Raw genomic sequence first — 26,296 nt, forward strand, 5'->3', positions numbered from 1 at the left:
ACCCAGGGCAGGTCTTTAATGCTCCTCTGACACTGTGACTTCACTGGTTTTCTCTCAGTATCCATGGTGCTTTATAAAAGACGAAGGAGAGGAAAAGGGTGAAGCAGCTCACATTAGGGGAAAGTGAAAATATTTCTAAGGAGCTTTTAGCTCAGCCATGTTGTCTTTTCAGTGGGGGCTAATTGCCAACTATTGTTGACAGTCATTTACAAACATTCAGCTGATTGGACGGAGAAGGCAATAACAACCCACTCCAGTGTTCTTGCCTGGATAATCCCAGGGACAGGGGAGCCTGGTGGGCTGCCGTCTGTGGGGTTGCACAGAGTTGGACACGACTGAAGCGACTTAGCAGCAGCAGATGATTGGATACTCTTTTTCTAAATTTGCCCTCCCTTTCCCCACAGATCAGGTTTATTTCCTTCCTTCTGGCTTTGAAATCTGTCAGCCTTTCTCCTATTTCAAGTCAATCCATCCCTTCTATCATCTTTCGAACTTTATTTTATCAGCAAATGAAGTTAACCTCTCCATCATTCCTGGCTCCTTCTGTTCAGTACCTCTCAATTAAAAAAAAATTCATAGACACTGAATCTTCCTCCAGTTGATATTGCTTCTGCAGACTTATCAAAAGATGAGCCTTCTCTTGATGCAGAGCCATAAAAAGCACTGTTTATAATAGCCAGGACATGGACACAACCTAGATGTCCATCAGCAGATGAATGGACAAGAAAACTGTGGTACATATACACAATGGAATATTACTCAGCCATTAAAAATAATACATTTGAATCAGTTCTAATAAGGTTGATGAGTCTGGAGCCTATTATACAGAGTAAAGTAAACCAGAAAGAAAAACATCAATATAGTATACTAATGCATATATATGGAATTTAGAAAGATGGTAATGATAACCCTGTATGCGAGACAGCAAAAGAGACACAGATATATTGAACAGTCTTTTGGACTCTGTGGGAGAGGGCGAGGGTGCAAGGATTTGGGAGAATGGCGTTGAAACATGTAAAATAACATATGTGAAACGAATTGCCAGTCCAGGTTCGATGCATGAGACAGGGTGCTCTGGGCTGGTGCACTAGGATGACCCAGAGGGATGGGATGGGCGGGAGGTGGGAGTGGGGTTCAAGATGGGGAACACATGTACATTTGTGGCGTATTCTAGTCAATGTACGGCAAAACCAATACAATATTGTAAAGCAAAATAAATAAATAATTTAAAAAATAAAGGAAGGAAGGGAAAAAAAAGCTGGGTAAATGAAGGATTAGATGGCAATATTTGGCTCACATAACGAGTTGGAGACCATCTCAAGTGGTGGCTATTGTTGACTGACAAATTTGAGAGGGAAATGTTGGCCTTGAATAGTGTTCATGGGCTGCAGTTTTAAGATAAGTCTAATTTATCTAAAGAGTAGGAAGACAGATCAAAGGCTCAGGATCTCAGATCCTTTTCTCAGTAAGTGTTTTGCATGATCAGACCTAATGTCTTTTCTTCCTCACTTCTAGTATACTCCTAAGTCTGCTATAATTCAAGTGGTTTCCACCCCCAGCACTCCACTGACACTCTCTTCATCTTGATCAGCCATGTCCTGGTTGTCACATTCAGCAGCCACTTCTTATTCCTTCTCTTATTGGAACTTTGCTATTAACAAGATCACTTCTACTCTCTGGACATTCTTTATTTCTTAGTCTTCCAAGACATTCCTCTCTTCTGGTTCTCCATGTATATAGCTGATAGCTTTAACTCTTTAGGCTTCTTTTCCTCTCCTCTCCTTTCTGTATTAAAAACAGTCACCTGGAAACCTGATGTTAACTATATAGACATCTCATAACTGCAGGAGACTAAACATGTCCTTCTCTATTAAGTGTTCTTATTTTAAGGCAAGATGGTATAAAATAACCAAATTCATTCATCATAACATTTCTTAGAATAGCAATTTCAAGATTTAGTTTGTTCAGTTAAAGACAGGTTTAACCCTCCCATAGACAAGAGTGAAGATGACAAAAATGAAGAATGTTTCTAATGTGTGATACAAAATTGAAACAGCTAAGGGTTTTTGAGGCTTGGAATAGGGTTTTAAAGAACTTGATCATTGCCTGTTTAAAATATCACTGGAAATGAGAACATCTCTTTCTGTTTTGTGGTGTCTGTTAGTGGCCATCTCAACAAATATCCCCACCTTATCACCATCTGGGTATTTAGAGTATAGTATTGAAAAGAAGAAAAAATTGAAAAGAAACTTAGAAAGTTTCTTTATAAGAATGTATTATACTACTGGTGTTTATAAAATATTTCTATTTTTTTAATTTATTTTTTTAAAAATGAAGTATAGTTGATTTATAAGTTTATAGTTGATTTATAGTTTCTGGTGTACAGCAACATATATACATATATTATTTTCTTATGGTTTTCCACTACGATTTATTATATAATAGTAGATAAATATAAAATATTTCTAAATCCTCTTTCACAGTAAGTTTTGTTCCAAGACATCGCCTGGTTTCTATGGTGTGGGATATATTTTGTGCTAATTGTCTAGGATTTCTACTTGACCATAATCTATGTATTTTTAAGTTATCCTGGGGCCCTAATTAGACCATAACTAGCAGGGAGTTGGGTTCATACAGACAAAATAGTCAGGTGTTCTCCATGGTTCTGACCTTAGGCATTTTGTCTTTCCACACTGTAGTCCCAAGGAGCTCTCACAACCCATCCTCAGATTTTCAAATATGGCCTCTGGGCCAGTGATGCCAAGATCCATCTCTCAGATTCAGAGTTCTTTCCCAACCTTCAGATTCACATCCATCCCCTGCTTGCTGTGCATCTCTGCCTGGAAGCCTCAAAGACACCCCAAACTTTAAATGGCCCAAACTGAATTAATCAAATGTTGGTCTTAATGGGCATCTCCACCAGACACCACCCATGCTGGAAACCCCCCGCTGACCTTTGGCTTCTCCATTTTTGTTCCCCTTCCCGCTCTGACCTCTGGTTGTTTTTCTGGCCCTATCACTTGCCTCTTTCTGACTGTGTGACTCAGCAATACCAAACTGCTTATAGTCCTTCCACATGATCTCTCATTTATTGTCATCCATTGTGTTCATCCCTCTGGAGTGCAGACTCTCAGTTCATATCCTCACCCCCTTCACCTCAATTAGGTCCTATGCCTTTAAGTGCACCTCAGATGCTTCGACTCCAGGAAGCCTCCCCTGGTGAGGTCTCACTGCCTGCCTTGGTCAGGTACCATCAAAGATAATTCCCTTCTAAAGTCTATCCCTCTAGTATTTACTTACATACGTACACAATGCTAGTACCTCCTTGGGGGCAAGCATGACATTTGATTTCTTTTTGCACTATTTCACTGTTTTTTAGGACAGTTCTGATAGAGGAGGCACTCATTATTTATGCTTATGAAGTTAGCAAATAATAGAGGAGATTCTTTCTCTCATTATGTGAATTCATGAATTTCCCAGAAAATCTGCCAAGTAAAATAAGAACTGAATGTAAAATTACAAGTTATATGATCTAAATTACATAAAAATGCTGAGAGATTCCGGAAGGAAACACAAATAAAAGGTTAATGGCAGTTATCTCTAGGTGGTGAGATAGTTGGCAATTATTATTTTTCTTTTTCTTTCTATATTCGCATTTTACAAATGGCTCATGCTAAACATATGCTGTGCTATTCATAATAAAGGCAAAACACAAGTGTTTAATTGCAAAAGTAGAATACATTTTCCCTTCAAGTGGAGGTAATCCAAGGATTGAATAATTACTTATTTTATACATGATAAATGTTTTCATTAATATAAATATCTGAAGGCAGCTTTTTGGGGGAAGTGAAAATGTCACTAGGATCTTAATATAAGGATAGAATTTGCAAGTTATCACAGTGAGCCAGATTTTCATCGTTACCCTTGTTATTTTCCTTTTGTTTTCTAGCTTCTACCCCTGTACCAAAGTCAGTTTTAAAATGGTCCCTCCCTGAAACATGGGAAGGCGTGGCTGAGGGCTGGGGAGGACACAACGGTGCCAGTCCAGGCCCTGGGGAAGACGTCCTGATTTTATCCAGTAAGTGAAACAATCCATGGTGTGAATAATCACAGATAGACTGAATTAGGCCAATCTGGGAATTATCTGTCATTTAGATATTCTGAACAACACAGTAAAGAATGTGAAAATAAATAGGCAATTATGTCTACAACCTTCTCTTTTGGGTTATTACAAGAGAGGAATTTAATAACCCAGTAAAAACCAGAAAAGATAGTTCAGCCTACCTTCATTAACGGTGGGGTAAACAGCCCCATGCCAAAAGGAATTAGACTAATTCACTAACTGGATAATTTTTCTAATATGTCTAAGAACAGATTTATAGAAAATTTTAGTGTTCTTATATTTGAAAGACATGGAGAGTATGGAAAGAAGCAGTTTGTAAATGCCTCCTGCTCATCTGCATTTGTGAATCTTTTGAACATGGGACTGAGAAATGACGAGGTCTTCTATTGCCATGGTTTTCAAAGATGATGGGAAAGGAACAGAGAAATAAAATAGATAAGCAACATTCTACCAATCTATCATCTACCCAATCTCTCACCTATCTTTTCATCAATCCATCTGGTGGCTTCCAATGGTAAAGAATCTGCCTGCAAAGCAGGAGACCCGGGTTCAATCCCTGGGTCGGGAAGATCCTCTGGCAACGGGAATGGCAACCCACTCCAGTATTCTTGCTTGGAGAATCCCACAGACAGAGAAGCCTGTAGCCTGTGGGAGAGAAGCCTGTGGGATCTCGAAGAGTCAGACACGACTTAGTGACTAACGCACACACACTATTAAACACAGGTTGACAACTAACAATATTCAGGAATCATTCTTCATATATTAACTAATTTAATATTCATATAATTCTGCAGTACAAGTAATATTATCATCATCCCCATTTTTACTGACACAGAAACAGGGGCCCAGGGTGGTTAGGGAACTTGCACAGGGTCACACAGTTTGCAATTCAGCAGAGTCAGGATTTTGACACAGGCAGTCTGTCTCAAAGTCCTTATTCTTAATCAATCAAGTACATTCCCTTTCTAAAAGGACTATGAGTAAACAAAAAGAGTGGTGGTGTTGTTTGCTTTATTTATGATGGGATGAGAAGGCAGAAAGATCAAAACATACTGACCACCTTCTGGATATTGGTGGGGTGCATATGATACGCAGAGATGAGGACTGGAGGAGGGGGCTGACCGATACAAACGTAAACTGCTTATTATCATCCCACCCCCTATCACCCACCTCTCTCCATGGAGGATGGAACTTTTTGAATAAACAAGCTCATGAGTCATTCCTATACGGAAAGGAAAAATCTGTTCTGTCTCAGCCATCTCTTTGATGAATGTAGCCAGTGGATTGGCCCTGGGCTATGGTTTTTCCCACTAAGCAAGCTGTTTCCCCCACCCCATGCAGGAAGCACAAGAAGCTTTTGAAGGTTGCCAAGCTTTTAGTATCCTTTGGGACCTTTATGCTGAGCGACAAGCAGTCTTTGCTTTCTTGCTTGGCATTGCTGTTGTCTTTATCCGCTGTGTGTCCTGGCTTCCAGAGTCCCTGGCATTCTCCATCTTCCTTCATTCCTTTCTTCATGGTCAGCTTGTAAGATGGACCCAAATTCTTCACAAAGTTGCTCTTAAGGAGCACAAATCCATGCTTTGGAAAAAGGCGGGGATGGGGCACAAATACTGGATATCTGAAGTATCTCCCAGTTGATCCTTCAGTATTATTGTAAAAATCAAAGTTAAGATTTTTAAAACCTGCCATTATTGTTCATTATTTAGTTTTCAATTGGAAAATAAGTGAATGAGAACAGATTTGTAATACATAATAAATGAAATCCTTACTTCTTATTGCCTCTCTCCCCTAAAAAGCCCTGTCTGTTGATAATTCTAGAAAATTATCTGAAAGTGGCCAATGTTTGAAATCTGTTCTGTTTAGGGTCTAATGCAGGAGCTGTGCTGGATCACTTCCCCCTTTTGATTTTTGGCAACCCCTGATATTTTGACCTTTGATGGCCCTTAGGGTTGAACTGACCTCCTCTTTCTATTGGTGATTTTACCTTCTTGACCTTTTTCCTGGCTGCTCTCTTTTCTTTCCTCCTTTGCTTCAGCGAAATCAAGAGAGTTTGTTCATTCAAGTCTGGCACAAAAGAGACACCAAGTATTTCTTGAACGAAGTGCATGGTCTCCATGCTGCTGTCCGTAACTTAATGCCAGAACTGAATCTGTGGGTTTCATAGGATTGACCCAGGGCGACTGCAGGATTTCACAGGTCTATGGAAAATAACGCTTTCTCCTACGAACAGAGTCCTAAGAATTAAGACCTTCCTGATGATAATGACGATGGTCCCAGCAACGGTAGGTAGTTTGAGTGCTGGGTATGTGCTAAGTGTTCTACATGGATCTTCTCAGTTATTCCTCACAACTACTTTGAGTTCAATCCTGTTGTTATCTTCTTCTTTTTTTTTATAACCGAGGGATTTGGTACCCAGAGAGGTTAAGTAACTTCCCCAGTTTCTTCCAGATAACAAGTAGAAAGGCTGGCTGAGGGAAGCAAACAGTTTGATTCCAGAGCCCTAACTCTTTACCACATATATTTTTAAAAACTTACCATTCCTACTTGCTCTGATACACTCAGATCAGACTTCATATTATACTGAATTTATACTTCTCTACTTACTGTTTCCATTGTTCCCTTCACTTTAAATTAAAAAATACTACTTATTGAATACCTGGCATATGTCAGATATTCTCCAAGACGCATTCAATCTCACTACATTCTCATTACGTGCATACATGTAGAGAAGCCAGAAAAACTCCCCAAAGAGGTATCTGATGCAATGAGCCATTAGTGGAAGTACCTGCTTTGCATCTGGCAGTAAGTGTAGTTCTAATTCAAGTTAACATTGCTTTTCCAATTCAGTTTAACCAACAATAACTGAACACTCACTGTGTTCAAGGCACTGAACCAGGACCTCTGATCAGTTGTGATCTCAAGCAGCTGGTAAATTAGCTGGGTTGATAAAACACATACTAAAGCACAATAATACAACAAGCAGCTGTAATGAACAGAAGTATTTACAATCAAAGTGTCTCAGGTGAGAAGAGGGCTGGCCTCGCAGAGCAAGAGGCATTTGAAGAGGACCTTGATGGACAGGGTAAAAAATTGAAGGCCAGTTATGAGGGTGAATTGGGGAGGAAGCAATGCTTTAGGAGATGCAGGATGGGCTTTTGACTAGGATAAACCTGGGTTCACATTCAGGTTCTGACATTTACACACTGCATGATATGGGACAAGTTTAAATGGTTCCCACCTTCACTTTCTGACCACATGAGGGCTATAATTAATACATCATCATGTTGAAAGGATTAAATGAGATAACGTCAGTACACATGACCACTGTATGGAGTGTTGGCAGTAATGGAATCATAGATGAAAGCTGTGATTTTTAATGTATCAGGTGCTCTTTTCTTTCATTTTTCCATCTGGCTGCCCCTCTTGGCCTCTGGTATTAGCGACACTTTGTATTTGTTTTCCAATGGCTTATTATTTAATTTTCACAACATCCTTGGGAGCTAAATAGGTAATAACTATTATTACAGTAAAAACCCATTTTTACATAATACGATTTTAATGAAACTGCTGATGTTACAAAATGAAAGTGACTGGTAAAGAAGATTTAAGTGATACTTTTGAACCTCTAATATAATTTTATGATGTTTTGTGTATTTTAATTCATTAATAAAGGAAATGTGTAGAACATTCCCATCATTATTCAAATAGAATAGCATAATTTTTCAATAAAATTCTTAAGGTAAATTGCCTATTTCCATTTTCTGGGAAATCAATTTTATGGAATGACCTCAGACCCATCCTATTCCATAAAAATAGGACTTTACTGTACTAATAAAAGATATCACTATTTTAAGTATGGTACCATTTTCCTTCGAGGCGTTCTGTCTTTATAGACATTGGATTTTGAAAAAGCTGTAAATTCTTCTTGGTGGTATTATGGAGTGAGCTGAAGTCATTGTGAAGAATTGGCTCTTGTAGTTTAGTTTATGATGACTTTGCTTCAGTCAAACAAGTATATCTGGTTGTCTTTGCCATCTACATACTAGGAGAATTGGTCTAAATGTGTTCACAACATCTCACAGAGTGGAAATGAGTTCTAATAAGCCATGCAAATCTCAAAACTTCAAAAATGATCCTACTAACTTGTACTCCAGGTTTTATCCTGAACTGACCTGTGAGGATTTGGTGCTTCCAGTTCTTTCTCTGAAGGAGTCTCAGCCGTGGCAGGATGACACCCTGTTGACACAGAGCAGGCTTAATGAAAGGAAAATGTGTTATAATTCTAAGGGGTAGGATTCTGTTTTGAAGGGTACAGATATGATATCATATAGCCTCCAGCATGATTTTATTTTTGCGTGTATGTGTGGTAGAATTCACTGTGTTCCATTTTCTCGTATTACTTTGAACTGTCCTTGTTTGAAGAGATGAATGGAGAAGTACTGGTTTTCTTTCATAATAGTTCCTCTGTTTGTTCTGATTTTCAATACTTGGGTACTTTAAATGGCAGTGAGGCTCATCAAAGTCCTGTGATGTTCAAAATCAACAGTGCTTAATGCATTTCCTTGTTAAATCACAAGGCATTAAGGTTGGAGATATGAGTTAAGATGACCACAAATCAGGAAATAATTTTTTCTGGGGAAGAAAGTTTTACAAAATGTTCTAAGTAGAGCATTATTAGTTTGATTTACTTTTTTTCTTACCTGAAATTAAAAGTAGTTTAGGGAAAGACGTTCATAATACAGAGATTTGGGTCTGCAATATCAATCATAAACCAAATACTATAAATACCAGTGTTGTCTCAAATAGTTTCAGAATTCCGGTCTTTTTTCGGTTGGATGAAACAGAAAGGCACACAAAGAATCACCCTTATATATTCTAGATTGCTAGCAAGTTAATTTAAACTTGAGTTACTAGGGTTCTTTGTATGGTGGGTGCATGTTTTCAGTATGCTGACTACAGGAGTGTGAGTGTTCTGGAAATCTGTTATTACTTAAAAAGCCACCTAGAAACTTAGTCGCTTAAAATATACCTTTTATTTTGTTCATTATTTCATGGGGAAGGGCTAGACTTGGGGTCTTCTTGCTGGGGTCTTTCATGCCTTGCTGTCATATTATGGTTGGGCTCATCTAAGGTCCAGGCATGTTTGGGTGGCCCAAGAGAGCTCACTCATGCAGCTGGCAGGTGACCCTTGTTACTAGCTGTGAGCTCGACCAGGGCAGTCAGCTAAGAGGACTCAGTTCCTTTCCACATGGGTTTCTCTGTGGGACTTCTTGGGTTTTCTAATAGCGTGGTAACTGGATTCCAAGAAGGAACATCTTAAGAAGGAGTTCCCTCAAAGTGAGCAGTTAAGTTGTTGTTCAGTTGCTTAGTCATGTCTGATTCTTTGTGATTCCATGGACTGCAGCATGTCAGGCTTCCCTGTCCTTCACTATCTTTTGCAGTTGGCTCAACCTCACGTCCATTGAGTTGGTGATGTCATCTAAGTGTCTCATCCTCCGTTACCCCTTCTCTTCCTGCCCTCAATCCTTTCCAGCATCAGGATCTTTTCATGAGTTGGCTCTTCATATCAGGTGGCCAAAGTATTGAAGCTTCAACTTCAGCATCAGTTCTTCCAATGAATATTCAGGGTTTATTTCCTTTAGGATTGACTGGTTTGGTCTCCTTGCAATCCAAGGGACTGTCAAGAGTCTTCTCTAGCACCACAGTTCGAAAGCATCAATTCTTTGGTGCTCAGCCTTCTTTATGGTCCAACTGTTACATCCGTACATGACTACTGGAAAAACCATAGCTTTGATTATATGGACCTTTGTTGGCAAAGTGATGTCTCTGCTTTTTAATATGTTGTCGAGGTTTGTCATAGCTTTTCTTCCAAGGAACAAGCGTCTTTTAATTTCATGGCTGTGGTCACTGCCCATGGTGATTTTAGAGCCCAAGAAAAGAAAGCCTGCCACTGTTTCCATTGCTTCCCCATCGATTTGCCATGAACTGATGGGACTGGGTGCCATGATCTTACTTTTTTGAATGTTGAACAGGTAAAAGACCAGGAAGAAAGCTACACACTTCCCAAGCCAGACTGAGCAGACTGAGAATATCATGACCGTCACACTCTCTTGCTCAAGCAGGGAACTAAAGCCTGCCCAGGTACAGAGCAGGAGAATTAGGCTCTACTTGCATTGAGAGGAATAGCAAAGAACTTGCAGCTGTCTTTAATCTACCACTGTGCATGTGTTTATGTATGTGAGTGCATGTGCATGCATGTAATTAAGAGCACATGTACCTGACTTAATTCAAAAGGTTTGAGTGTTTAGGGTCTTGTCAATTTGTGCTGTCTTCCTCTCTGGGCAGACATTATTTAGATTCTGTTGGCTTATGTGAGTCAGAAATTGAAGAACACCAGGAGATAGACTGGTCAAAGGACTTTAGTTTATTCTCTACTACCTACCATGCTGGGTGTTATGATATTGCTTCTTCTCTGCCCCAAAGAGGGGTTCTTCAACCCTTGAACATAATTAGAGCCCTGATCTGGGATTTCTCACCCCGAGAAGGCTGAAGGATGACACTGTTGGGCTGCAACCTGTGTCCGATTCTCTTCATGCACGACCAGAAGCCTCTTCTTGGGAGAGAGGAGTGCCTTGGCATGCGGGGAGAAGTAGAGCATGAGTATGTTGAACATTTTGCTTCTTTCAAGGCAGAAATTAAATGTCTGCAAGGACACCAGTCAACATTTCCTTTACCTTATTTAGAATGTGAGTGTGAAACTATTCTTTAAGATTGTGTGGGGAAGAACAAATGTGATTTCAAGAGATACTTGACACAGAAATTTTAATCAGCATTATTAGAAAATAAAAATAAACAAGTAAAAAGAAAATTTGAAACCAGAGATCCAAGGACCTTTAGATACTGTATACATCTCCTTCTTTTAGGCAGTTTCTTGGAGGGGAGCACAGACCTCTGGGAACCTTGCTTTATGTTGAAGGGTGTTGAGGCTATGTCCTTCCCACAAGAAGGAAATATCAGGATCCCAAACTCCTTGGGGCAAGTATTTCCACAGACCTCCTCAAATAGTTATGAAAGGCTTAATGTAACCTGACTTTTCATATATTCAGTTATTTAAGAATATACCATAGAAGCTTACTATTTAAGGCAATCTAAGTGCAAAATCCTTTGCAATATGGTATCCTTGGGTGAATTGAAAGATTATCAAGCCCTTTAGTTTTACTTGAGGCATTTTTCTATGGATTTAATTGTATTAAGTAAACATTAATATATATATATAAAATATGGATACATGTTAATAGAATTGTCGAACTGGTAGGGAACTTAGTGACAGTTCAGTTCAATTCAGTTCAGTTCAGTTCAGTAGCTCAGTTGTGTTCGACTGTTTGCGACCCCATGAATCGCAGCACACCAGGCCTCCCTGTCCATCACCATCTCCCGGAGTTCACTCAGACTCATGTCCATCGAGTCCATGATGCCATCCAGCCATCTCATCCTTGGTCATCCCTTTCTCCTCCTGCCCCCAATCCCTCCCAGCATCAGAGTCTTTTCCAATGAGTCAACTCTTCTCATGAGGTGGCCAAAGTACTGGAGTTTCAGCTTCAGCATCATTCCCTCCAAAGAAATCCCAGGGTTGATCTCCTTCAGAATGGACTGGTTGGATCTCCTTGCAGCCCAAGGGACTCTCAACAGTTTTCTCCAACACCACAGTTCAAAAGCATCAATTCTTCGGCGGTCAGCCTTCTTCACAGTCCAACTCTCACATCCATACATGACCACAGGAAAAACCATAGCCTTGACTAGATGGACCTTAGTCGGCAAAGTAATGTCTCTGCTTTTGAATATACGATCTAGGTTGGTCATAACTTTTCTTCCAAGGAGTAAGCGTCTTTTAATTTCATGGCTGCAGTCACCATCTGCGGTGATTTTGAAGCCCCCCAAAATAAAGTTTGCCACTGTTTCCACTGTTTCCCCATCTATTTCCCATGAAGTGATGGGACCAGATGCAGATGAGCTAAAATAATGCAAGTGATCTATAAATTGTAGGTCGGGAAGATCCCCTGGAGAAGGAAATGGTAACCCACTCTAGTACTCTTGCCTAGAGAATCCCATGGACAGAGAAGCCTGGTGGGCTACAGTCCACAGGGTCGCAAAGAGTCAGACACGACTGAGCGACTTCATTTTCACTTTCACTTTCACTTATGAACCACATTATTATCATTATCCAAACATATATGAACTTTTGTATCAAGGATAAGAATAGGATTTCAGTTTCCTTGTTTTCAAACCAGTGTTGCAAATTGTCTGCTAAAATTTATAAGAAAGAAACTGTTGCTTTATTTGCTATATTTTCGATAATTTGTGTCCTTCAGATAGGTTTACTTTTGAGAGACATACTTGAAGTCTAGGGAGTTCCTTTAAGTTGTGATGACTGTGATTCAAATGGCTTTTTACAAATGAGTAACAGTGAGGCCCTAACTACTAACCCAGACCTGTGACAGGGCATCCTTGTCAGTGGTGGAAAACCAAGAGCTGATTTTTTTTTTAAAGTATTTTTCCAGCTGTATATTTTTCCCCATAAAAATTAAATTTCAATTAAAATAACAGCAGAGATTTTTTTATTTCCTAGAAGTGAGAAAAGGAACATAATAAAAATATGTTAAAATAGTTGATATCCTTTCTTGAATCTCAGTTTGTCAGTCTGTTTGACTCAGTCATGGCGCTTGTTTCTGGACTAATTAGAACTCACTTAGAATCTTCTCTTGGGACCCAAGTCATGTAGACCCTGACACTCTTTATGGCTTGCTAACTTGCTGTAACTAATTGGAGTTTCAGTCTAATTGAGCAGTTTTTCAAACTCTTTTCTGTCCTTACTCACCTAAGAAACACACTCATCGTCATAGTCCATTAGTATGAGGATCATTAGCACTATTTTAGGAGGGTGCATACTTTTCCAGGGTCTTCAGATCATAATTTGGGTAGGTGGAATATCAGCAAGTATGAAGTGTGTAGGAGACTCAGGGTTTATTTTGGTACTTACGCCACCCACAGAATCACTACTTTTATAAGGTTACAAACCCCCAACTCCTATCTCCCAAAAGTGTGACCCTTCTGGACCTTTGGGTTCTAATTCTTCATCCATTCATCAATTGATGGACACTTAAGTCGCTCCCTACCTTGGTAATTGTAAATAATGCTGCTATGAACATTGGGTGTGTGTATATTTTCAACTTAGTATTTTGTGTGGCTTTTTAAAAGATATATACTAAGGAATAGAATTGCTGGGTCATATGGTAGTTCTATTTTTAGTTTTCTGAGAAACCTCCATACTATTTTCCACAGTGGCTGCACCAATTTGCATTCCCACCAGCAGTGTATGAGGGTTGCCTTTTCTTCACAAGGGAGGAAATTAAAAGAAAGAAAATTTGTTAAAACTTAAAGCAATTAGTTACTCCCTGATGAGACAGTAACACTTCTAGTGTGGCAGCCCAGTTGTCCGTATACACTCTGTTTCTAGAATATGGCCAAGTGTTCCAAATTAATGGGTTATAGAATAAGCTTAGTCTAACAGAACTGGTCAATTAGTATAGCTCAGTCAGTCTGGGAAAATAGAACAGGCTATTTTCTCTAAGGTAACATTATCATTTCAAAAATATAAATCAACACAATAGATGCATTTTTAATAAAAATTTCGACTGTATATAATTGTTAAAATGAGTTTAGTTCTGAAGGTAAGAGTTTATGGTCATATTTTTAACAGGCAGTAGTAGCCCATCAGAGTACATTGGTGAAATCCGTTCAAATTCAGAAGAGTGGAAGCAGCATCCAGAGATTTTGGTATTTACTTTGGGGTGTTGGTTGATCTTAGGAACTCATCTCTTTAGAGTCATTAGTCGTTAGAGTGACAGACTGCTCTTGTTTATCCAGGACTGAGGAGTTTTCTGGGACACACGACTTGTAGCAATAAAACCTTAAAAGTCCAAGACAAACCAGAACAAGTTGGTCGCCTTACTAAGAAATCAGCTTTCAAGTTCTTAACGACTCCGTAGTCTGTTATCTGCACTGCCACAAATTTGCTGAGAATTAATGAAATTTTTCCTTGACTTCAATGCAGAAACCTATATTTTTACCTGGCTTTATTCCCCTAAGAAATTTGCCTCGTGGAATTAATATTCTTTGAGGAGACACAGGCATTTCTTACAAGAGAAGGCGACCTGAGTGCTTGCATATGTATTTTACCCTCCTGGTTGGGGCCGGGGAAGTTGAGCCGAGTAAGGAACAGCTGCCTACGGGGCCCTTAATCTAGAGCAGGGCTTTTTTCACTTGCTCTAATCGAATTACTTCTTTTTTCTCTTTACTTTATGGTCTGTTTTCCATGCAGATATTCTTGGAATGTCGAATTAAATAATTCATGATTTCCCAATTATTGGTTTAGGTATAGTTGCCATTTCTTGAATTGATTATACTTTCTGGAGGGAGCTTTCGGAGTGTCTTCACATGCGGAGCTTTAAAGATAAGAAGTTTGCCCATTAGAGGTACAGCCCAGCCAGAAGGGGTGGACTAGCACAGCAGTTCTCTGTTGACCCTTGGGGGTCACCACGCTTTTACGCAACCCAGGGTTTCTGAACTATTCGTGTGCCCTTGGTCTCTTTAGCAGTCTCCTGAAGCCTGGATCCAATCTTAGAATAATATTCTTAATACATAAAAAAGAATAGGCTTATAAAAGAAAGCAGTTATGTCGATCCAGCTATCAAAATACTAAAAATTGAATTTGTGATGGAATAATATATATGCTTCTTTACTAGAACATTAAATAACACTATCTAGTTCTGTGCTAATTACTACCATAACGTCAATGTTGCCATTGTAGATATTCTTCAAAAAGGGCTGCCATAGATTCCTTCTCTCCTTGTAGACGTATTCTGTTCCTCACTGGGAGAAGTAGGGGCTCCCTCTCTTTCCTTTCTTTTTTTTGACCACTAGACATGATGCTCTGGGACTCTCAGGCCTGGGTCACAAGAACCTTTGCATAAGAAGACCATTTTGCCTGGATGGCCGTCTTGCTATCGAGATGCTCCCTTTTGGGGCAGAGTCCTCAGGCCATGGGACTTGAACCCTGTGGGCAGGCCATGTGTTTCACACTGGTTGGCAGGCTTGGATGTGCTCTGTTAGTAGCTGGCATCGATTTCCAGCCATGTAAGTGATCTTTCTTGGATGTCCAGGGCTTCTTTGGAGCCCAGTAATAAGGTCTTACTGGTAACTCTGAGGTTTTTTAAAAACTTTATTTGAAAACCCATTAAAAAATCTCTTATTTTACACTTATGTGAGTATTTCTCAGAATTTATTTTTTTGTATTCCGGAATGTTCCCTTAGAAGGGAGATTCCTATGTTTGACTTATTAAGAGTCCACATAGGGCCTGAGGAGTTCGCTGCCTTCAGGCTGTCAAAGAGAGTGAGAGTGATTAAAGCTCTTCCTCAAAGTGACCATTATAAACTAATAAAATTAACAACTGCTGTAGAAAACATGCAGAAAGTTATGAAAGCATATACCATCAAGACTAGGACCAGAATGATATGATTCTACCTAGGTAAACCATATTGTAAGGCTAAAACAATCATTAGATATTACCTTTTACTAGTGGTAAGTTTACCTAGAATGTCTTAAATTGTTTCCTATGAAGTTAGCTGTTCATAAGCATCACACATAATGTCCATGGAATTCTCCAGGCAAGAATACTGGAGTGGGTTGCCATTTCCTACTCCAGGGAGTCTTCCCAACCCAGGGATCAAACCCAAGTCTTCCACGTTACAGGCAGATTCTTTACTGTCTGAGCCACCAGTGAGGCCCATAAGAAGGATCCCAACATCAAATGACTTGGGAAAATTGGGACGAAACACAGAAAAATTATTTCTTGCATCTGATCTTTTTCAGAGCCCTTTATATGATAATATAGATTGTGTAATTTCAAGGAGGGGGTATAGCATGTACTGTTTCTCAAAGATATTTAACCCTGCAACTCTTTTATTCACAGAACAGCTCATGATGCCAGGAGTTTAGGGAAACCCTCTGAGTACAAAGTATTCTCACAGTTAACATGACATTTGCAACAACTCCATGGGGTTAGGCATTAGTTGTATTAGATAAAGTTAGGTCTTCTGTGAGTAACAAAGAGCTGAAAGTAGGAGTTTCTATCTCTCTTATGTCTCTTTTGTCTATTCTGTGGCATCAAGGACTTGGACTCCACTTATTTTTTTGCTCCAATATGTGCTGTTTTTCCTTTCCCAAAGTTACTGTGTGGTCCAAGATGTTAGCTGGAGCTCCAGCCATTGCACCCACATTCTAGGCAGCAGACAGTATGAAGGATTCCACCTCGAAGTCACATGTGACACCTCTTCTTACATCTTGGCCAAAATTTGGCTGAATGGTCATAACTAACTGAAAAGGAGATGGCAAAATGTAGTTTTTTGGCTAGGTGACAATGTATTCAGCTAAAAACTGGAGTTCTTGTGACTAATGGAGAAGAAAAGAGATACTGGGAGACAACTGGTGGTCTCTGCCATAATTATCTCTCATTTTATGACTGAGGAAAATGGACTCCAACAGGGATGCCTGAGTCAGAGTTGAGAGACCATGGCGAGAGCGCAGATTCAAATATAGGCCTCCAGACTCCTTGAGTCTCTCTGCTGCTGCTGCTGCTGCTGCTGCTAAGTCGCTTCAGTTGTGTCTCTGTGCGACCCCATAGATGGTAGCCTACCAGGCTCCCCTGTCTCTGGGATTTTCCAGGCAAGAACACTGGAGTGGGTTGCCATTTCCTTCTCCTAGTTCATTACAAAAATCCCTACTTAAACATGTAGGAGGGATCAAAATAGAGCCTTTCAAAGGCTGTGATCTAAATGGTCACCACCATAAAAGAAAGGAAGGGATATCTGTTTCTTAGAGGTATATCCTCATATTTGGAAATAAATAACACTTGATAAACAAAAACCTGTAAGTGGGATATGACTGGCCTTTGCTATGGGTGTATTATTAATGCATTATTGACCAAGGGGTTTTGGGGAAAACTAATGCCTGTGGCTGGCAATTTTTATTTTGGCTGACCAAAAATTAATTCTGTTATTTCAGTAACACTTTGAGGGTTATGGCACTCAATTGTTATACCGGACATACCTGTAAAGTCTTCTAATTTTCATAAAACGTTGTCTTCAATTCACTCTTTTATGGAGGCAAAGCATTCTCTAGCACCATGTGAATTTTCACTTTCTGAATCAGAATCAATCATTAAGGTTTTTTTGTCTTTTTGTTGGTCTGATATTCACATAGTCTGAATCAGAACTATATTCTGAAGAACTATCATCTTCAGAGACACTAATATGTTTTGCTTGGACAACCACAGACTTTTATCTACATAAAATTCACCAAAAAATTCTTTCCTAAAAATTTTGCAATGTGTCATTTTTGAAAATTTTATATTTTTGAAATACACAAGGTTGGAACAAAACCCTAACAGAGCAAAATATGAATGATAAAGACAATCATAAGGTGTAGAATGAACTCTTGATCAATTTTAAGCCCTAACAACCTTGCAGGGTGATGCTAATTGTATCAGCTTCTAAAAACATATTGATATGTCTCTGGTCAGTGAAATTCCGGTAACAAAAGATCATTAATAGGTCTCCAGTCAGTAGTGTTTTAAGATCAGTATTCTGTTTGTCAGGCTGCCATGTGCTGCAGGATCTGCACTGTGTCTAATGGCTTGTCCTCTCTTTCCTGCGTTTATCACGTCAGTGATGCTCTGTAAGCCCCGGATCCCATCTGAAGCCATCTGTTTGCTTCTCTTTATTTACATGATAACATCACCTGATGGCAAGTTAGTGTTTGGATGAAACAACACGGCTTTTACCTGGATTGAGCTAGGTTTTTTTCTGGTTTAAGGACAGTGGGCTAACCCCTCTGCCTGCATTTTTCAGGCAGCAATAATGTTTGCACAGAGGTGACAAGAGTGCTGCGCTGTGCCAGGACTGGCTGGGCTGTGTGCACAGGTGAAGATGGCAGGTGAGGCTCTGCTGTCTTCCGGCACATGATGAGCACCGACAGGAACCTCTCATCTTTGTGTTCCTGGGTCCATGATAGCTCTGGAACAGAGGAGATGTTGTCTGCACATGTGTTAATGAATGAACAGTGAGCTGGATGGAATGCTGATGAATCCCAGACCTTCTCTTCCATTCATATTGATGGCATCCTTGCTAGACTTGTAGGAATGATTTTTGTTGGCAAAGTGAGACAGATGCCTCAAGGTGATTCACCGAGGTGAATTGCTCGGTGGACACGGCTCTAACTCTGAATCGGAGCCTTGACATTGAAGCCAGGTCCCTTTCTCTCCTCTTTGCCCATCATAAGGTGGGAGGTGGCGTGTGCTCTTGAGAGATCTACAGGGGAATGTGTCTAGAGTAGGGTTTCCTCCCATAGGTTCTGGCATTTGGGATTCCAACCCTCTGCACTGTGGGAGTTTTTCTAACTAAAACCCTCTGAAAAACGGAAGTGAGCAGGATGTTATGAAGGCACAAATCTCCCCCACCCCACTCTTTTCCTATTCTTGTATAGTTGATTTAGAATGTTTCAGGTATACAGCAATGATATATATATATATATATATATATATATATATATATATATATATATATATATATGATATATATATGATATATACATGATATATATATATGATATATATATCCTGCATCCTGTATACAGCATGAGTACTCTGTCCTGTCTGAATCTTTGCAACTCCATGAACTGTAGCTCCTCTGTCCATGGAATTTTCCAGGTAAGAATAGTGGAGTGGGCTGCCGTTTTCTACTCAGGGGATCTTCCTGACCCAGAGATCAAACCTGTGTCTCTTTCATGTCCTGCATTGGCAGGTGGATTCTTTTACCACTGAGCCACCTGGGAAACCCATATATATAAACTCATATATATATATATTCTTTTTCAGATTCTTTTCCATTAGACATTATTATAAGATATTGAATAAAGTTCTCAGTGCTATAAGTAGATCTTTGTTGTTTATCTATTTTATATGTAGTAATGGCACCCCACTCCAGTACTCTTGCCTGGAAAATCCCTTGGATGGAGGAGCCTGGTAGGCTGCAGTCCATGGGATCGCTAAGAGTCGGACACGACGGAGCGACTTCACTTTTACTTTTCCCTTTCATGCATTGGAGGAGGAAATGGCAACCCACTCCAGTGTTCTTGCCTGGAGAATCTCAGGGACGGGGGAGCCTGGTGGGCTGCCATCTGTGGGGTCGCACAGAGTCGGACACGACTGAAGTGACTCAGCAGCAGCAGCAGCAGCAGTGCGTACCTATTATTCCCTCCCTCTTTCCCCTTTGGTAACCATAAGCTTGCATTCTATGTATGTGAGTCTATTTCTGGTTTGAAAATAAGTTCATTTGTATCATTTTATTTTTTTTAGTATAAATTTATTTATTTTAATTGGTGGTTCATTACTTTACAATATTGTATTGGTTTTGCCATACATCAACATGAATCTGCCATTCCACATACAAGTGATATCATATGATATTTGTCTTTGTCTGACTTACTTCACTTAGTATGACAATCTATAGGTCTGTCCATGTAGCTGCAGATGGCAGTATTTCATTCTTTTTTTATGGCTTAAACATGTACCATATTTTCTTTATCCATTCATCTGTTGATAGACATTTAGGCTGCTTCCACATCTTATAAATAGGATTTACGCTTAGCAATGCTACCTCTAGCAAGGAAATACACACATGCACCTCTGATGTAGAGTGGTTCTCAGATTGCTGACTCTTACATCCTTTTGGGGGACAGCCAGAAAATTAGCTCCTAGAGGTACAGACCTGTCTTTGAGAACCCAGTGTTGTGGGGATATGAGAGTAGAGGCTTCCCTGGTAGCCCCCAGGACCCCCTCTCACTCCTTAGGTGAAATATCCTGCCTGCAGCCCTCTGACTTTGCCCAGGTTGCTTTCATTGTGCAGTGAGGGGGATCAAGCACTGGCGTCATCATTTGTGTTATCCTTATGCTTATAATGACCACGAGTTGCTGAGGGAAGGGTGTCAGTTGTTCTCATCAAGTCATGATCTGTTGCCTTAATCTTTTATCAGCTACACAGAAATTACTTAGGCTTGATTGTGCTATAAATCACCATCCTTGATTTTCTTCTTGTCTTTGTTTTTCTTCATTTAGTTGGTTTGCTTTAATGAATCGCACTGACATCTCTCTACATGCGTGCACATGAGAGTATCCAGGAGGTCGGTCTAGGTATTTGTTAGCTGCCTAATGCAGTGGCTTCTGAATGGGATATGAAAGATAATCCATCAAAGAGCACATAGAACATATTAGAACATTTATTCTATTTTTTATCCTCTTTTGAAAGTTTTTTGTGTGTATGTGTTATTATGTAGATAATATTTATTACATTAGTATTCAGTTCAGTTCAGTCGCTCAGTCATGTCCGACTTTGTGACCCCATGGGCTGCAACATGCCAGGCTTCCCTGTCCATCACCAACTCCCAGAGCTTGCTCAAACCCATATTCATCGAGTCTGTGATGCCACCCAACCATCTCGTCCTCTGTCATTTCCTTCTCCTCCTGCCTTCAATCTTTCCCAGCATCAGGGTCTTTTCCAAAGAGTCAGTTCTTCACACTAGGTGGCCAAAGTATTGGAGTTTCAGCTTCAGCATCAGTGCTTCCAATGAATACCCAGGACTGATTTCCTTTAGGATGGATTGGTTGGATCTCCTTGCAGTCCAAGGGACTCTCAAGAGTCTTCTCCAACACCACAGTTCAAAAGCATCAGTTCTTTGGTGCTCAGCTTTCTTTACAGTCCAATTCTCACATCTGTACATGACTACTGAAAAAACCATAGCATTGACTAGATGGACCTTTGTTGGCCAAGTAATATTTGCACTTTTTAATGTGCTGTCTAGTTTAGTCATAGCTTTTCTTCCAAGGAACAAGTGTCTTAATTTCACTGCAGTCACCATCTGCAGTGATTTTGGAGCCCCCCAAAATAAAATCTCTCACTGTTTTCATTGTTTTCCCATCTATTTGCCGTGAAGTGATGGGACCGGATGCCATGATCTTAGTTTTCTGAATGTTGAGTTTTAAAGTCAACTTTTTCACTCTCCTCTTTCACTTTCATCAAGAGGTTCTTTAGTTCCTCTTAGCTTCTGCATGGCTGCCAACAATCTGGGGATGACCAATGCCAGCCTTGTCCTTTTCAAGTGTGTTTCATCCACAATTCCCCACCCCATTCAAGATGGAAGCCCATGTGAAAAGCAGTTTCCTGTGAAAAAAAATACTAACATACAGAATCCAGCGGAAGTGTGGGTCGGCAGTGGCTTGCTCCAGGGTTGGGGGGCACTGAGTGTGGCAGTGTGTGCAAGGAACATTTTGAAGGAGGTCACCATTATCTTCATTACCTCCAGGGTAGTTTGGCCTCAGATCAAACAACAGGGAGGGAACACAGCCCAGCTCATCAACAGAAAATTGGATTAAAGATTTACAGAGCATGGCCCCGCCCATCAGAACAAGACTGTTTCCCCCTCAGTCAATCTCTCCCATCAGGAAGCTTCCATAAGCCTCTTATCCTTCTCCATCAGAGGGCAGACAGAATGAAAACTATACTCACAAAAAACTAACCAAACTCATCACATGGACCACAGCCTTGTCTAACTCAATGAAACTTTGAACCATGCTGTCTAGGGCCACCCAAGACAGAGGGGTCATGGTGGAGAGTTCTGACAAAACGTGGTCCACTGGAGAAGGAATGGCAAACCACTTCAGTATTCTTGCCTTGAGAACCCCATGAACAGCGTGAAAAGGCAAAAACATAGGAAACATTAGTATTACATGTACATAATTCATCAATAAATTGATAAGTAAATAAATACTATTGAGAATACATAATTAAAATTTTACTGATATAAAGAAGGACTACTTGGCATTTATTTGAGTTTTAATGCCATATTACTGTTTACTGACTATGCTAAGAGTCCTCTTTATTTGTACTGTGCTGTGTATGGGACATGCATGTCACTGTCACTCTATATGTATATTGTTTTAGCAATTAAATGACAAAATAGAAAATTGGAATTTTCACTTCAGAACCAATTTGATTTTGAAAATAGGTTAGCCTTATGAAAAATTGAAACACCTAGTCGTCGAAAGCAACCATTTTCAGTTTTCTGAAGGCCTGGCCATAGGTATAGAATACTGTAGATTATTCCAGGGGCTCCCCAAAGCCTTCACATTAAATCTCCATGTCGTTAGTTTGGATAACAGGGTCCTTTATGATTTGGCCTCCTTGTCTACTTGTTCCCAGTGTGTCCTGCCACCCAATCATATGCATCTACTTACTGTTCTTGGATGAAGTCAGCTCTTCCTCCCCTTAACTCATTTACACTTCCGGTTCTCGCTGCCTGGAACTTCCCCCCCTCTCCATCCCACTTCTCCGCCTCACCCTCTTTCCCACCCTAAGACTCTGCCAGTTGTTCCTTTCTGTCTTTGAACACTCCACGGAGCGTTACCTCGTCCAGAAAATGTTCCTGAATCCCATTTGATGTAATTCTCCTTCGTCTGTGCTCCTGCAACACCTTGGGCCTATTTTCATCATATACTCTTCTTTGGTGATTACTATTTATGTTTATGTTCCCTTGAGGACAGAGGCCATATCTTATTCGACTTGTACCGATGAGAAGCACATGATGTGGCCTGGAGCCGATACTCCATAAACGCTAGAGTGAGTGACAGGGCGTGAGATGCAGGTACTGCCTAGTCAGTTTCTGCTGAAGTTTCTAGGGGGTTTGAAGCTGAAGGGAGAGCTGTCATGTCAGTCTGAGAATCTTGGCACACGAGGGGGAATGGAGGGTGGTGCCAAGAACTTTAGCAACTAACTGGACGGTGTAGACCTTGTCAGGGAGCCCTGGTGGTCTGCCGCAGTACCCAGCGTGGGACTCTTTCCGCGCCAGGATTTATTCAGGTTCCTTGGGCTGGAAGCTTACTCTCTGTGAGTCCTGCTTCCCACAGCTAAGAAGATTCTCTGGGCAGGAGAGCACGGGCTCATTCCTTGTGCTAATGGAGTTCTCTGAACTCTTGTGTTCCCAGTGGGTGCTCTCATTTCTCTTCTCCCCTGGGGAGCCGGTGGCCTTCATTCAAGCTCCTCTTCTGCACAGCTTGCCTCCTCCCCGCACCTTCCACCTGAGCCGCTGATGGGCCTCCCGTGGATCAGCACCTGAGGACCTGCTGGGCCCGGTGTGGCTTGCCGAGCTGGAGCTCAGAGCTCTCTGGGGGTTTACTGTCTCCCCAGCCCTCAGGCCTCCCGCGGCTTAGCATCTAGGCGGTTGACATACCTCCTGTGGTGTCAGCTAGGGAGCAGCTTGAGCATCTTCTGTTTGCTGGGAAATCATTTCAGAGGTTACCTTTTCTCATTTGCATAGTGTGAATGCACCTGGTTTTGTTTCTTTTCTTTTCTTTGGTGAAACTATAAAAGGAAGAGGGTATATAAGAAAATGTCAACACTTGCTTATAGCTGTGACATTGGCTACACCAAAGGGGCCCAAGTTTTGCCGTTTGGCAACTAGTTTAGGCCTTTATCGTAACGCTGGTGAGGAAATCATTGTAACTGGGGAAATAGGAGTTAGGAGTAGATCCAGTGTCTTTCCGTATCCTGGTGTATGTAGCAATACTTGGTGTGTATTTAATGATATCTTACGAGTCTGAATGAATTAAAAAGGCTTCCCACTCGTTTTAAATTATCTTATTCATCTGGAAGTGCCACTTCAGAGGAGGCTTTCGGTAGAGCAAGCTGGCCCTGCAGTTCAAGTAGAAAGGGAAGGAAACAGTTAAAGGGTTTTAAACTGTTAACGAGGGCTTTTCCATTTTTCTGGGAAAGCAGCAGTTTGTATGGAAATCACAGCTTTTATACATTAAGTATGGTTATGAGTCTCTTCTCTAAAGCTGTGTGAGAAATGTGGACTTTTTTCCCCAAGGGAACTAGGGACCAAAGGAGAACTAGGACCAAAGGGACATGTAGTTTCATGCCAAGGTTTTCCAGGTAACAAAGAAAAGAGAGAGAGACTGGTCGGTACTCAGAAAACAGAGGATTTTATTGATAGAGTTTTGCCATACCATGCTTACCTCAGGGCTTCCCTGATAACTCAGTTGGTAAAGAATCCGCCTGCAATGCAGGAGACCCCAGTTCGATTCCTGAGTTAGGAGGAGCTGCTGGAGAAGGGATGGGCTACCCACTCCAGTATTCTTGGGATTCTCTGGTGGGTCAACTGGTAAATAATCTGCCTGCAATGTGGGAGACCTGGGTTTGATCCCTGGGTTGGGAAGATCCCCTGGAGAAGGGAAAGGCTACCCACTCCAGTATTCTGTCCTGGAGAATTAGCCACATTCAGAGAGGACAACTTTAATGCCAGGTTTTAGAAATTCTCCTATTTCACTTTCTCTTCTTTTCCCATCCTAATTCCACCATAGCCCATCACAGGCAAACCCAAATCACATTACATAGTAAGAACCATCACAGCACCTCAGTGCCAAGTGCTGGCCCTACCTTTACTAGGTCCCAGATTACTTGAATAATAGTAATCAGAGATGGTGAGTTAAAACCAGAAGGTCATAAAATATCATCAGCAAAAATAATGCAGGAAATAGAGATATTCAAATTTAATTTTTGAGCCCCCAAAGGAATACATTATGTAAATATAAGGGGATACAAACACATAACACATCAAAGATATTTAGATCCTTCATTTGGTAATAGTAACAGTAATTATAATATTGTGTTAATAATAGTGCTACTGGTAAAAACACCCTCATTTGTATAATAAGATAATAAAATGAGTTCAGTATTTTTATGTGCCAGTTAGCCAGTTATTGTGTTAATATTATTTTATCTTACTAGAACTTCACATTCTACGCATAAGGAAACCAAGGTTGAGACAGAGGTTCTTAACCTTTAGCATGCATGAGATCAACTGAGATGATTATAAAATACTAATGATTGCCATTTTGAGCCAATTAGCATGAAAATATGTCTTAAGTATTCATATGGACTTTAAAAAATTAATAATACCTGGGAGATAACATATCTATAAAAAGAACATCTACTGCATTCTTTTAAATGACTACATACTATTCCTTAGAAGAAATGTAACATGATTTATTGAACTACTATGTTACTGATGAACTCAAGTTTTTTTCCCCCAGTTTTTACAAGCAATATTTAGCAAAATTACTCATACCTTATTTTATGAGTGGGCAAATTTCTCTGAGCTAGTTGATTTCCAGAGTGGAGTCCATAGCCCACATACCCTTGAAATCACTCAGGCACACTCACTGATTTTCAGTCTTTTGAAGGTATGGAGCTTTCCCTCACTTCATACTTTTCATATGTACTACTTTCTCTGTCTAGAGCACTCTATCCCCAGGATATTTTGCAATTTTCTTTCTTAGCACTATTTTGTGCCTATGTAGTTATTTGTGTGATTATGTTTAGATGTCCATTTCCTCCGCAAAAATTTAAGTTGCATGAGATCAAGGCCTTTGTCTCTTTGGCTCACCAAATAATGAAGTGACAGGCATAGAGCAAACACTCAAAAATATATATAAGGTGTAAAAAAAAAAAAATGATAGCTAAACCTTTTATGCCTGGTAAGTGCAGGCACTGTAATACTTTTATGGTATTCCACCTAATTAGGTAGTATTCCACCTAACCCTTACTGTTGCCTCCATGAAGTATTATTTCTCTTATTTTGCATGTGGGGAACAGAAAATCAGAGAAATCTAAGCAATTTTCCTAAGGAATGGTTTATTTGGGATTCAAAGTCAGGTCTCTGAATTCTAATTAGGTGACCATTACATTGTACCTGTTAGCTTCTTGGACTAATAGTAATAGATGGATTAGACAGTGTTCTTGTCCTACATTAGTTCTTTATTGAGGCTTTATTGGGACTTATTTTGGAAGCACAAAGCATTAAATAGATATAATTTGTTAGAATTTACCAAGAAATTCTTAAAGGCTTTGGGAATTTTTAAAATATATTACAATGGAAAATATGGAAATGTTGAGAACAATGAACACCTCTAAAGAAGGCTGAGTGCGGAATTGATGCTTTTGAAC

The 26,296-nt window shown here is 40.2% G+C and overlaps 1 protein-coding gene across 1 annotated transcript in view; it reads left to right on the plus strand.

The window, feature by feature from the left end:
• The window catches only part of PKHD1 (PKHD1 ciliary IPT domain containing fibrocystin/polyductin), a 448,252-nt gene that overhangs the window by 243,905 nt on the left and 178,051 nt on the right, over nt 1-26,296 (plus strand). Inside the window, exon 51 of the mRNA XM_052647828.1 lies at nt 3,950-4,078. Coding sequence (XP_052503788.1) covers nt 3,950-4,078 — 129 coding nt within the window. The remainder of the gene's footprint in view (nt 1-3,949; nt 4,079-26,296) is intronic.

This window comes from Budorcas taxicolor, chromosome 11 (genome assembly GCF_023091745.1).
Source record: "Budorcas taxicolor isolate Tak-1 chromosome 11, Takin1.1, whole genome shotgun sequence".
In the NCBI taxonomy this organism is placed as follows: domain Eukaryota; kingdom Metazoa; phylum Chordata; class Mammalia; order Artiodactyla; family Bovidae; genus Budorcas; species Budorcas taxicolor.